This window comes from Coffea eugenioides, chromosome 2, assembly GCF_003713205.1.
Source record: "Coffea eugenioides isolate CCC68of chromosome 2, Ceug_1.0, whole genome shotgun sequence".
Classification (NCBI taxonomy): Eukaryota; Viridiplantae; Streptophyta; class Magnoliopsida; order Gentianales; family Rubiaceae; genus Coffea; species Coffea eugenioides.
The window spans coordinates 7,047,188-7,060,356 of NC_040036.1; the positions used below are offsets into that span (position 1 = coordinate 7,047,188).

The window sequence follows — 13,169 nt, forward strand, 5'->3', positions numbered from 1 at the left end:
GCTTCATTTCTCTTTGCGGAAAGCCAACCACTTGCAGTTTTAGTGATCAGTCCACTTAATTTCCAGTCCCCATAAAACCCTCCTTCGTACCAGATGAACTCACTATGTCATAGCTAGCTCGTATATCATTTTGAAAAGAAATATATATATAAAGGAAGAAAAAGCTTCAAGCTATATATTGGTATCTCACTTTTCACAAGAATTTGATGAAACTGTTACCCTGTCAGTATAACATTAATCATTGGTTCGAGGAGCATCCAAAAGCGGGACAAGTTAAAAAGTAAAATTTGGCCTATGGAGCCAATTTGTAAAATCAAGGTTCACATCGCACCATATTATTCATTATTAGGTTGAGTTTATTTCCTGTTTGGCATCTCATTACATAATGCCTTCAGATACGTAGTGCCATTAAATCAACTTTACCTAGTATTATTGTCGAAAAGAAAGGCTAATTTCTAACATGTCATGAAGGGTTCGATCAAAACATTCAAGAAAATAATGATAGAGCACAATCTGATGATATGTTTAGTGGTTGAATACAGAATGTACGTATCTCCCTATTTGCAATGTGGACTAGGCTAGTAACTACTAACTACAAGTAGAAAACTATAAATAATTGAGACATCTTGTGGGCACCCCTCTCTTCCGGGGCTTTGTGAATTGTGATCAGTAACTCTAAGCGATATGGTTTTTCTTGGGTTTTTTTTTGGTTGGGGTGGGGTGGGGTGGTTTGCTGTTCTGGGTTGCATTGATATGATTTGCCAATTTCGTCCCGCTTTCTTGAGAAAGCTTTAGTATGAGATCCCAAATTTTGAGAGAGTGAAACCCATCTTTTCAGAAAAGGGAAAAAAGAAGAACAGGAAAAGCAACAAAGCTTAAAGCTTACTTAGCTTCCCATATTTGATTTAACAAGAAGAAGGTTATCAGGTAAAATGCCATAACATGGATTCGCATTTAGCACATCATGACTGGAGAAATAGTGGCTGGCAAACACAGGATAATAACTTGGCTCATACGGTCAAATAAATTCAAATTTTACAATTTATTTTTAACCAGACACCCACTTTAGAACCAGATGAACAAAATGATGGCTTCAAAGAAAAACTTGGAAGAACCATTCATGCTAGCCAAATTAGCTAATAGCTAGGAGGAGCCCAAGGTCAAAGGAGAGACAGGATTTTATTCTGTTTAAATCATCATGCTATTCTACATTCGATGCGAGTGTGAAAGCTAAATCTCAAAAGGATTTTATTAGATGTTTTTCTTTTGTTTAAAAAAAAAAAAGAAAATTTTGGGGGGGGGGGGGGGTTGGCAAAAGTGTGATTCCAGATTCTGAAAAGCTAATGATATCTCTAAAGACTTGAAAGAGAAGCTCAACCTGTGCCGCTAAATAGGAAAGCCACAGACGACCAATGGCTTGAAAAAGAGAAAAGATGCAATTTGGACCCAATAAATAAACCAAGAGAATTAAATCAAACGCCACATTACACACATCACATGGATCTTTTCTTTTCTCTTCTCTGTGTTCTACATTGAATTAAAGTAGAAGATGCGTTTTTTAAGTAGTGGAATGCAGAGTCAGCTCGACAAAAAGTGATGGTGATGGAGCTGAGTCAACTTGGCCAAAGTGAACAGTCTTGAGCATGGCGGAAAGCGGCCAAGGTGAAATTAAAACGAGCAATCGCCAATCAGACGCTGTGGAATTCCAGAGTGCTGCCTGAGTCATCTAATTCGCCTACAGACTCCATCTGACTGGGCAAATCACAAATATAGGCTTATGGTTATGGGGGTTGTGATTGAACATAACATAATGGTCGTGATGCAACTGTTCCACAAGTAAAACCACAATGCAAATTTCATAAATTATCACGAACCTTCCTGAGAGGAAATGCCAGCTTTCCCGATTAACTTACCAGAGCCACAAAAAAACAAAAAAAAAAAGAGCCTAAAAAAAGCTATCAGCTTCTTTTTCCTGTATTTGTAGGCAATAATATCACGTGCTTACATCATCAATGATAAGATTCGCTAATGAAACCATAAGGAAGCTACTGGTCTAGTCCCGAAGGAATTAGAGGAACCACTGTGATAAATGAAATGATTATATGATGAAATGGAAATTGAACTGTTAGCTACATCCTTAGCTGCAATGTGATGTACAGATCTTTCTTTTGTTGGACATTGGTGCTGTGCCTGAGAGATGGCCGGCCGTCGTCTACTTCATGATTATACACTAGCTTGGAAAATGAAAGGACAATTATGCAAAATGATTGATCCACTCGAATTTTCAGGAAGTGGAACTTACAGACTCTTCACCTACAGTCTCAAGTATGAAAGATACCTAGCAGGATAATGCCCTTTTCTAGATGTCATGGATTTACAAGAATACATGAAGAAGGCATAGTCCTTAATACGAGAATGAATTCAAGTTTTGCACTTGATTTCATTGACCGGAGTGGCATTTTGTCCTTCACCCAAGTACATACTTCGTTGGTTGGATGTGGAACTTCGAATTGGCAGAACGGATCCCAGCAGCATAACGACCTTGTGTAGCAATATCAAATAGAGATCCTAAGGACTCATTAGGGTCCAACGAGTCAAAAACCATCAACACTCCATCATTTGAGTTGTTCCAGTCAAACAACATGTTGGATGCATTGGTGGATTTCTGCACAGGTGAAAGCCCGGACTTGTCTGGAGAAGGCGATTTGTTATCCTCAGATGGAGTCTTATTTGGAAGTTGAACTGTTGTTATGTCATGGATGCTTGGTCTCTTCTTGTCTTTCCCTCCTGAAAGCTGCCTTAGAAAGTATTTCTGAGCATGGCTGGCAACTTGGGTTGGAGTCTTGGATATCACAAAATTCCTGGATATGTTCCTCCAGTCCCCCTTACCATGAGCTTGAAGCCCCATTAGAAACCTCCTATTTTGGTTGCCACAAAGAAGAATGTCAACATATCTAGCCCAAAAATAAGTTCTTGAAGCTCAACACGGAAAACTATTGGGTTGACCTACTAAGAAGAGTAAAGATTTGAAAAAAAAATATTTTTTTTAGAAGCATCAGCCCTTAAGAAAAATTCATCTAGTAATATTTGCTGATCTTAGTTCTGAGCTCCTATGTGGCTTGAACTTGCACCTTGATCAGTTTTCTAGTTTTGTAGAGTCACACTGCTAGTTATAAAACAGCATCGTTTATAAAATTTCCACGCTTGTTACTACATAAAAAGTGAAAGCAAAGCCACATACATCACCAACAAAGTTCATACTAATAGATGATAAGATCAAGTGCTCGTAACTAAAAGTTTTCTCCTATTTTGTGGCTACAGTGTTGGTCCAAACTGACGCTTTAACCATTCTTTCGTTTGTCAAGCAGCGAATTACGGTATTTATGCAACAGAGATGACCATAGAAATTGCTTCCAATAAGAAAAAGTAAAGGAAAAAAACAGAGTTTCGAAGATTCACCTATGCTCCTCTTCTGTCCAGGGTATCCCTTTCTTTCTTTCTTGATCAATAGATCTTCCTCTTTTCCTAAACGTGGCAAAGCCGCCTCGATTATCCATCAATTCCAGAGTGAAAGAAGAGGCCAAGTACCCAGGAACTGGAACCAAACCAGCTTCTATATCATTAACATCTGCCACCAATTCCTGGTACTGATTAATCACATCGCACACCGACTTTCCAGGGATCATAGCTGCCACCCTATACCATCTATCTGGAGATTTCTCATCAATCATTGCCAGAGCACTTTCAAATCTTTTGTTCTCCTCTTTAGTCCATTTTGTGCTCTTAAGCTCTTTCAGCAACAAGTCTGAATTCACTATGTAGGAAGCTGGATACAAGGTTTCCATAGCTAGCAATATCTGAAAGCCTTCTTCAATTAACCACAAGCATATTTTTGAAGATATATATTCCAAGAAGACAGATAAAAGTTGGAATTTTTTCAGTGAACCAAAAGGCACTATTTCAGAATCACTTATCGAGAATCAGAATAAGCCCTTTTCAATAAACAGCACAAAACGAAGAATCTAGCAGAAGAATTCCCCCCACCTTTACAGAATCAATGGAATCTTGGAAAAAGTACAAGTTGGCCAACTGATCTTACCTCTTAGAACCCTCAACAATTCCAATGTCAAGTCACTCAGCCACTAAACACAATCCACAAATAAGCAATCCCTTGAAAAATGAAAACCCTTGCTTTTTCCGTTTCTTAACCAGAGTACAAGTACCAAGGGGGAAAAACTAGAAGAATAAACAGCGGTGAAAGAGTCCCTTGATACTCTGCTCAATCTGCAAGAAAAACCAAACCCAGAAGAGAAATGAGAATAATTCTGAAAAATCGAGTGAGGATGGAGCGGGAAAATTCGTAACGGGTCAAAGAAGAGAGAAAGAAGTAAAGGAAAACAGGTACAGTAAAGAGGGAAGGGAATCAAAACAGCGATAGTACCTAGTAGTAGGCGGTGGGAGCAGTGGTAGAGAAGCGTAGATGGGGGTGGTGATGATCGTGAATGAAAGCAAAAGAAAGCAGAATGAGAAAGAGGAAAGGTGACATCAAAACTATGTACGAACGTTGGTTGAAATTGAAAGCTATCAATCTCAAACTCTTCAGGTCTGAATACGAAAGACGAGACAATCCATGATAGTTGCGGTTGATCAAAACTGTTGCAGTCTGGTGTCGTTTATATAGTGCTGGGACTGCTCTGCTACTTGGCAGTTATTACTTAGTAGTAGCGATCTGGTCTGGTCTACATGCTCAGCTTAGGTTGGCCCGGCGGCTCTCAGATGGAAATGGATATGGATCATGATTCAGAACTAGCGGCAATGGCACAAGTTTTTTATGCTACCCACCACCCATTTCACCTCGTGGTGGGCATCCGACACCAAATAATTATGAATTTCCTTCTTAGGCTTTTCAAATCTCTTTTATTCTGTTCTTTTGTAAGATTTAGAATTTTTATTCCAAACACTAACCCGCGTTTGTTTATTTTGGACAAAGTATATATATATATATATATATATATATATATATATATATATACAAATGAGAGCTATTGAATGTATTTTGTATCAAGTAAGAATAATGCATTCGAATCGAGTCGAACTCGAACAGTGTCATATTTATAATTCTTTTTATTTTACTAGCAAACTCCAGCCGTTGCTCCAATTTATATGTCTTCTGAGTACACGAGAGATCAAATAATTCAGATCCACAATGGGAGCTTATTGGTATAAATGTTTCTGTTTTGGTTGCATTTATCAAAATCATTTCAAATGCGACCATGAGATATGTAGATTATTTTATGTATATGATTTAGATATGTTAGTCAGCCAGAGGTCGGTCAGTACATCTGCGCCTGTAGCTCAGTGGATAGAGCGTCTGTTTCCTAAGCAGAAAGTCGTAGGTTCGACCCCTACCTGGCGCGCTGGTATTGGATCTTTGGAACCACCTTTTGCCCTTTTTATTTTCAACATCTTAAGAGTAGAGCCCCTCTTTCTGCCCATTGGCCACTGGGCAAGTACTACTCTGTTGGCAAATTTTCATTTCATAATTGGACTTTCGACTACTTAAGGAGGCCGTTTGAATTGCCCTTTTTGAAATTTTTGTAGAAAAATATATTAAAAAAATTTGATGTATATGAGATTGTGAGATAAAAAAGGTAATTAAAAAATATATTTTATGAAAAATGTAAAATTTTTTTAACAAAAAATGGCAATTAAGCACCGAGTCGATAGACCCCCCACCCCTCTTTTTGGTTAATTCCATTTTGTGCCCTCGAGAATTCAACTATACTTTAATCCTCACTTAAGTTCTAAAACTCTAAATTGGAACACTTTAAATCCTAAACTACATCTGCTTTTATTTTGGTCCTTAAGCTTCAATTAAGGACAATTTTATTCCTAAATTGTACCATATTTTCAATTTGGATCCCCCAAGATCCTTTCTTCCCTCTAATTTTGAAATTTTTTATGGTTATTGTTTAATGAGAATTGAGATGTAGTAAAAGGGTGCAAAAGGGGAAGTAACCCCATTTTTCCCCTAGAAAGTACAACGTGATTGTTTTTTTTTTTGTTTTTGTCTACATAGGGGTGTCCGGGTCAATCCTTACGGGACCCGACTAATCCCCTGCGACCCGGCCAGGCGCCCCAACCCAGCCCAAGCCCGATATGTGCGCGGAGGAAGTACAACGTGATTGCTTGATGAATGCTTTTACTAACTAAAAAATTTGTTTCCAAACCAGTCATTTTCTCTTCTCCTGTTCTATTGTATGGCCAGTGGACCAAGACTACTTTGTCGGCAAAATTTCATTAGTCAATTGGGCTTTTGGCACACTTCATTTCGCAAAAGGAAGCAATTGGTGTGATCAGATCTTTATGAAGCTCGAAAGTTTCATCTGAGTGCGTATCCACTATTTTGGACTGATTAGCCGAACAAATGCATACGCGCAACGATTTTATCTTTCACGGGGGAATTATACTGGAGAGATAAGTACTAAGTACTTAATTATTTATTATGACAAAAAATTGCTCAATAAGAAATGTGCTTAGGACGTGATTTTCAATGGGTTTTATAGAATAAATTTTATCAAACCTTCCACAAAATGCATCAATTTTACATACATACTTCACGGGCAAAACAACAAGTGCAGGACAGAACTAAATATAACGGCGGGAGATTATTAATTAGGTGTTTCTTGATTGATTGAACTCGCTACTTTAAAAAAAAAAAAAAATCAAATTTCTAGCCATTTATTCCCTGAGTCCATAATTTAGTCGTCTTTATGTGCATCTTGGACCAATATGTACTCCTCTCGTACTCTTTGAGAAAATAATAGCAGATAAACAGCCCCTCTAATGGCGTCCTTGAGCCAGGCGGTTCCGGATGATTAGCATTTTGGAAGGTCAGTTGGAGGGGGTAAGATGGATTCATTAGGGCCATTACCATTCTCCACCAGAAATGCCATCTTAAGCCCCCATGTCGTGTGTACTTCTAGATGACAGTGCATAAACCAAATACCTGCAGAAACCAAATTTGTAGCACAAATCAGGACAAAGTCGATTCAAAATATTCTTCCCATCATATATATATATTAAAAAAAAAACTCCGAAACACTGATTGCTTTCTAAGGGTCTTGCTTGAGGTAGAATCTATATTTGAAAAGGCTCCGTGCCACTTCAAATCTATATTTGCTTTCAGGAACTACTGAGAAATTTGAAAGGCCTTGTGGTGCACTCTCATCTTCATGAAGTACACCACCGCTTACTTAGTCCTTACCGTACATTTAACTCGACGGCTATTCAATCTTAAGCATAAAAATTTCTAACATCACAGAATCATGGTAAAAATCGGAAAGTAGGAATACAAATGAGCTTTGAGATTTTACCTGGATTATCCGCCCTGAATCTGATTGCGGTCCATCCACCAGTTGGTACACTGATGGTGTTCCTCTCAACAGGATCAACTAGATTAAATTTTTTTGGATCAGTATTCGGATTAAAATTGCCTAATCCCTTTCCAACCACAAAAAAATTAAAGCCATGAAGGTGAGTTGGATGGCTTTCTGGTGCGACAATACTGTTGCCTTGGATTACTACCTGAACGGTAGAATTGAAGGCCAATTTGAAAACTTTGGTGCCATTTGTTGTCTGTATATTTGTTGGTGGAGTACCAGTGTAATTGTATGGTGTAGGAGGGTTTCCTGGAAAATCTTCTGTATAAACTCCGCTTATTCCATAGTAATGTGCTTGAAGTAGAGCCGTCGTTGGCAAAACAAAGGTTACGTTATTGATAGCTGCCACAACCCGGCTTCCATTTTGGCATGTAGCACAAGGGTTGATACCAATTCCAATAGTGAACAGTAATGAATGATCGATTTCCAAGGGGACATTGGTAGGATACTCTTTTGAATTAAGCGATCGAAGAGATTCCATAAAACTGTTACTTACTGGAGTTGCATTTCTTGGAGGAATGGTGGTGAGAGCAGTGGGGGAAAAAGCAGCAGTGCTTTTGTAGCGAATTACACCCGTTGCAGTTTGGTTGTCAGTGGCCACAGTGGTGTCCATGAAGGGAGATATGGCTATCAGATATTTTCCAGCATCCTGATCTGCGGTTAAGATTGCAGTTGTAGTTTGACCTGGACCGATGAATACGGTATCTGTCTTAAAGGGCTTGACATAACTAGCATCAACTTCCACAATGGTCAGTTGGTGCCCTGCAATCTTGAAAAAGAGTTCTTCATTTAGTGCTGCATTAACTATCCGGAGCAAATAAGTCTTTCCGCTTTCAACATGTAAGGTGTAACCTGCAAATTTATCAATATCAAGTTAGAGAACGAGATGCAGAGTGGAATGGATAAACATTTCCCTTTATATTCAGTATTCAACCTTATCGCTAGTAAATCTCTATGCTATTATTGTTTGTGGTAAATTTATGATTTCAGTATAAGATTAATTTAGCCAGAGGGGTGTAAATTGCTTGAACTTTCAAAGCACTTTCTTGCCGGGCAAATTTCTTATTTTTTATGCGTCGTGGAATTTTAAAGATTCTCCAATCAAGTACCATTCGAAGAGCAATTTGGAGCAGGTCCAGGAAGGCCATTAATAGTGTGCGCATCTGATACATTAGGTGCCACACCTAACTGCAAAGACTGGTTGATCACAGCTTCTACATCTGACTTCCACCATTCCCCTGCATTTTTGGATCTTGAAGATCAGACTTTGAACTCAGTTTTCAAGTACAGTTGCAATATCAAATCAAACAATATTTTTTGGCTCACCTAATACTATGATTTCCTCCTTGTCAGGTTTGGGAAATGGATAAGGAACACCCCTTTTGGGGAGGATGACAATGGCACCATGAGCTGTTGCCCTTAGCCAGTTAACATGTCCATGCCAAAGAAGTGTACCTCGTTGCCCTGTGAGGGTGAAGTTGTAGGTATAGCTCTGCCCCGACTGTATAGGGCATTGGGTGATGTATGCAGGTCCATCTGACCAGCCTGTCCTAAGTTGTCTGACTCCATGCCTGTAAATTTGCAATATGAAATTATGAACTTAGTAATAGATCAAACAATGTTCTAATTATTTAGTGTTTGCTCTTCTCTTGCATATAAAAAAAGTCCCGAAATGTATGAAATAACTTGAGAATTCAGATGGGAAATTCAAATCATACCAGTGAATTGTTACGTTTTCTTGAACATGATTGACGACCTTCACAACAAGTCTGTCATCCTCCCTTGCGTAGACGGTGGGACCTGGAAACTTCCCATTGACAGTGACAATGGACTTAGTTGCACAAAGTCTTGTTTTTTTCCTCTGCACCACCTGCATCGAAAACGGTATTGCTCAACAAGTGTGAAAGAATTCCATGATGCTATCAACAATCAAGCCTCTGTATGGAGTCAGTTTTGCTTCTGTAGTGGTAACCCTCTCTCCGTCACCACACCGGAAAGTGTGATTGAAGAAAGGTTGAAGGGTTAAAGTGAGTAGACAAGTGTTGTGAACTACGCCAAGAACAAGTGCGATTTTTGAGGAAACAAACAAGTAGAAACGCCAATGTGATCATAGCTCAGAAAGGGGAAAAGAACTATTTAATGCATGGGAATTATTTCCCTTACATGACTTTCTGAATGGCAACACCCCCAATTCTTCAGATGTATATATTAATCCCAGTCCACGGCCTAGAAAAGGCTCTAATGTTATCTTTCCCTTGTGCGTGTGTATAGTCAGCCGTAAACTAATGGCAGAAAGCTCCAATGTCAAACGTTTTGTCTCTTTTTATCAAGTAGACCATGTCTGAGATAGCTTAGATCAAATGTGCCAAAACTATTAGTTAACAAGTTTAGAATTTCCTGCATTTCCTACGTAGTATTAGTTAACCAGTACATAATGTCTGCCTACATCTTTTAATGATATGCATGGTAATCGCAGGTATTTAGAACCTTCAAAAGAAACCGAAAGAACTCACATTGAACTTGTAGTGGCGAGTCACTGACTCCACCGATACGGGAAAGAGTACTAGAGCTGACAGCACCACCACTGCCTGAAGCCAAGATGCCATCCTCTGAGTGTGTGTTTGTGTGTGTGTGTGTGTGTTTTTTGTTTGGCAATTCCAAGTGCTGCTTTCTTTTATACAACTACGAATCATTGATATATATCCGTAGCATTATAAGAGGAAGGGATTGTCCTGTTGATGCTATGTCGTTTTACCTGGTTAGGTGAGCATAGGAAACCAGCCATGCATTTTCAAGAGTTTCCTTGCAAAATACATAAAGTAGTTATGTGTCGACTGTCCACAAGTGTGGATGAAAATATACCTCTTCGCCATTCTAACCTTCTACACTGACTGCAACTGATGTTCAGTATCCGGGCTGCTTGAAACGTACTTCTGCTCTGCATCCCTCTCTTGACTATTGAGTTTTTTCTTATATATGGTCATGCCAACATACATGATGAATCAATTAGTCTTGGACCATGAAACTAGTTTCTAGAAGAGATTAATCTGTAAGATGAGCGGGTGCTTTCTTGCTTGAATTGCCAGAAAACAGCATTTTATTTTGTGGTAGCAGCTTTATTTACCAACTTACGGTTGCATTTGGAGATGATAGAACATTGGGCTGGGTTAATTAAGAAAGATTACCAAGTTTGTTGGGTCATTGATCATTAGAGCTATGATACATCAATAAGCAGGGAAATTAAGGAGATTCACTTATCATCATTCCTGTAATGCAACTGGAAGAGTGCAGCGTATCTCTAAGTAGGGAGTTTTTTGGGAAAAAAAACCAGCATTCTTCCAGAAGAGTATGCCCAAAACCTACCCAAGGAACATGGTCATGCATGATGATATTTTCCACATGGTGTTTGGAAGGGCTTAAGTCGTTAGTTGATGAATAATTTTCAATGATGGGAAAATCAAGGTAGAAACGCCACCTCAATGACTTAAAAAAGGGATTAGATGTACAATTAGATGAGGGTTAGTGGTAGTAATAGCTCATCGCTCCCACCAATTCCCGATTTGGGCAATCAAAATCACATGGGACAAGTCCATAGCTAAATCGTCATAAATGTTGGTGATTTAATTACAGGAAAAGGATTTAAATCTAGGGAACCAATGGTATTTAAAGAATCCAACCTATAAATACCAAATAAGTTATAATCCTATACTTTTTTCCTTTTAAAGATAGTTACCTTGTCGGTTTATTAATATGTCCATCTTTAATAATATCCACTGTTATCAACAAGTATACTACTCTATTTGCTAATTATTCTAGTTGGAAGAATAAATATGATACTAAAAGCAATGTTGAATCTTCCATTGCAAAGTAAAAAGAACAGTAAGGGAGTTTTAGGCCTATCTTTATATGAGGGAGGAAGGGAGTTTTAGGCAAATGGCAGATACTGAAAAGATTCAGGATTTGCACTGTTCAAGTACTGAAAAAACTCCCGGACGGGTATCTTCCAAGTCAAGTGCTTTTAACTTTTTCCGTTGAAAGAACCACTCCTTAGAACGGGGGTCGTGCTGGCTTCTTAGTCTGGAAGAATTAGTTGAAGCCGCTTTTCTGTCATCCAGTAAGTGAAGGCATTATTGTTACCAGTCGCTCAAGGATGACGAGAAATCACTAGGCTGCTGCGTTTTCTCGACGAATTGCTGAAAACTGAGAACAACAAACCATTGTTGGTTTGGTTTTTGAAAAGAGACAGACTTTTATATCAGAAAACCTCGTTAATTACAATAGTTTGAGCAACATTTCTTCCCTGACTACATTCACTAGCCAAACAGGAGGAAAAAAATTCCCTCCATGAGGTTTTCTTATACGAGTTTAAGGTAAATTTTGCCAAAATAGACTAGTGACTGACGCAGTTGTGTAATTCCTTCTGATAAAAGAAACCTCTCGAGATATCCCCCAGCACTGTGCCTTGCCTATCCATTTGTTTGGACGACTTTAGTTGGTATTCTTGTATGTAACGAAATTCTGTGATTTAGATGAGTTTTTCTTTTTTCTGCATTTTTAAGGTCTAAAATGCTTCACAATGCCATTAGTAATACACATCACAAATGTTAGGTGCGGGGTCCGAGATACAATGGGTGTGCACCTGACGGTGGGATCTACTTGCTATTTCCATCCGAGGTTTCTATGGCACCAACAATCCTCTTGATACAAGATTTATAAAGGAAAGCTAAATAATCTATGGTATAATCCTCGGAGGCACCCTCCACGGGATCAATCTCGAAGGACCAGTCAACAAGGGTGGAATCCTCCCCATACTCCACAAGTTTTAATGAATTTATAGACCCATCCAAGCCCACATTGCTAGCTTCCATCTGATAAACGTAGCTGTAGGATGAAGGGTTGATGGCCAGCAGCCTTTCTTTAATCCAGGACCTATCTCCGTCTTCTTGGGGAAACATGAAGCCTGAAACCAGTCTGACGTAGCCTGGAACGCCTTCCTCGCCACCCAAATCTGTGCATCTTTCAACCATCGGCATCCAGTCCTGCAGCCTACAACTTCGAGATACGACTGCCCACACTTTATTTATGGGCGCATCAACTAGCCCTCCGACTGATCCACGCCATTTCTTCTTGTTTTTCAGGTCATCTTTTTTCTGTAATTTTGAAGGATTAGAGTAACTTCATTACTGAAGAGCTTTACCGCATAACTTGGGTGGTGAACTGATCACTACTGTGAAAAATTCCATGGCAAACACCGTAAACCTTAATTTGAGAATGTGTATCATCTCTGTGACAAATATTTATTGCGCTATATTTTCTTGCCCCAAGAGGGATTGCTACAAATATTATGCATGTACGCACTTTATTGCATAGAACACAAGTTTTTGATGCATAGTTTGCAGTAAACTGGCTTAGTTACTCTTTGTGAATGGCAAGAGACGCGACTGTGAAAGGAGAATAACATCTGTCGACTTCTATCAAGCTCTTTTATTTTCTTTGTTCTTTTAATTTCTTGGTATCAGGCAAGAGCCAATATAAGATTAGTGTTCTGCAGCGTAAAGTGGTGCAGTTAGAACGGAAGATGCATAGTCGCAGCAATTCATTAAGAATACCAAAGTGCAAACCAAAAGGTGAACACGTACCCTTTCCGTGTTTTCCATATAGTTTACGCTAGTTCTTCTGCAGGAAAATCAGCAAATCCTTCCGCCTTAATGGAGTGTTTTATAGGGA

General features: G+C 38.9%; 3 protein-coding genes and 1 non-coding gene across 5 annotated transcripts; 1 reads left to right on the forward strand and 3 right to left on the reverse strand.

The window, feature by feature from the left end:
• Window positions 1-1,941: 1,941 nt before the first annotated feature.
• Window positions 1,942-4,859, reverse strand: LOC113762020 (transcription factor DIVARICATA-like). 2 transcript variants are annotated; one of them, XM_027305256.1, is made up of 4 exons: window positions 4,442-4,859; window positions 4,100-4,284; window positions 3,460-3,857; window positions 1,942-2,918 (listed from the first exon to the last, which is right to left on the reverse strand). In XM_027305256.1, the coding sequence occupies exons 3-4, from the start codon at window positions 3,843-3,845 to the stop codon at window positions 2,468-2,470; spliced, it is 837 nt and encodes a 278-aa protein (XP_027161057.1). In that variant the 5' UTR covers window positions 3,846-3,857; window positions 4,100-4,284; window positions 4,442-4,859; the 3' UTR covers window positions 1,942-2,467. The 2 variants fall into 2 exon arrangements, with proteins under 2 accessions (XP_027161057.1, XP_027161056.1); XM_027305255.1 differs by having other exon boundaries at window positions 3,460-4,284.
• A 485-nt stretch (window positions 4,860-5,344) lies between these two features.
• Window positions 5,345-5,417, forward strand: TRNAR-CCU. Its single transcript has one exon. It is a non-coding gene; the product is annotated as a tRNA-Arg (tRNA).
• A 1,127-nt stretch (window positions 5,418-6,544) lies between these two features.
• LOC113762280 (laccase-4-like) lies at window positions 6,545-10,086 on the reverse strand. The gene is made up of 6 exons (XM_027305664.1): window positions 9,956-10,086; window positions 9,161-9,312; window positions 8,769-9,013; window positions 8,552-8,680; window positions 7,377-8,294; window positions 6,545-7,009 (listed from the first exon to the last, which is right to left on the reverse strand). Exons 1-6 carry the CDS (start codon window positions 10,046-10,048, stop codon window positions 6,879-6,881), a joined length of 1,668 nt encoding a protein of 555 aa, XP_027161465.1. The 5' UTR covers window positions 10,049-10,086; the 3' UTR covers window positions 6,545-6,878.
• A 1,898-nt stretch (window positions 10,087-11,984) lies between these two features.
• On the reverse strand, window positions 11,985-12,724 carry LOC113755472. Its single transcript, XM_027299480.1, has 2 exons — window positions 12,702-12,724; window positions 11,985-12,617 (listed from the first exon to the last, which is right to left on the reverse strand). The coding sequence occupies exons 1-2, from the start codon at window positions 12,722-12,724 to the stop codon at window positions 12,095-12,097; spliced, it is 546 nt and encodes a 181-aa protein (XP_027155281.1). The 3' UTR covers window positions 11,985-12,094.
• Between the last annotated feature and the right edge of the window lie 445 nt (window positions 12,725-13,169).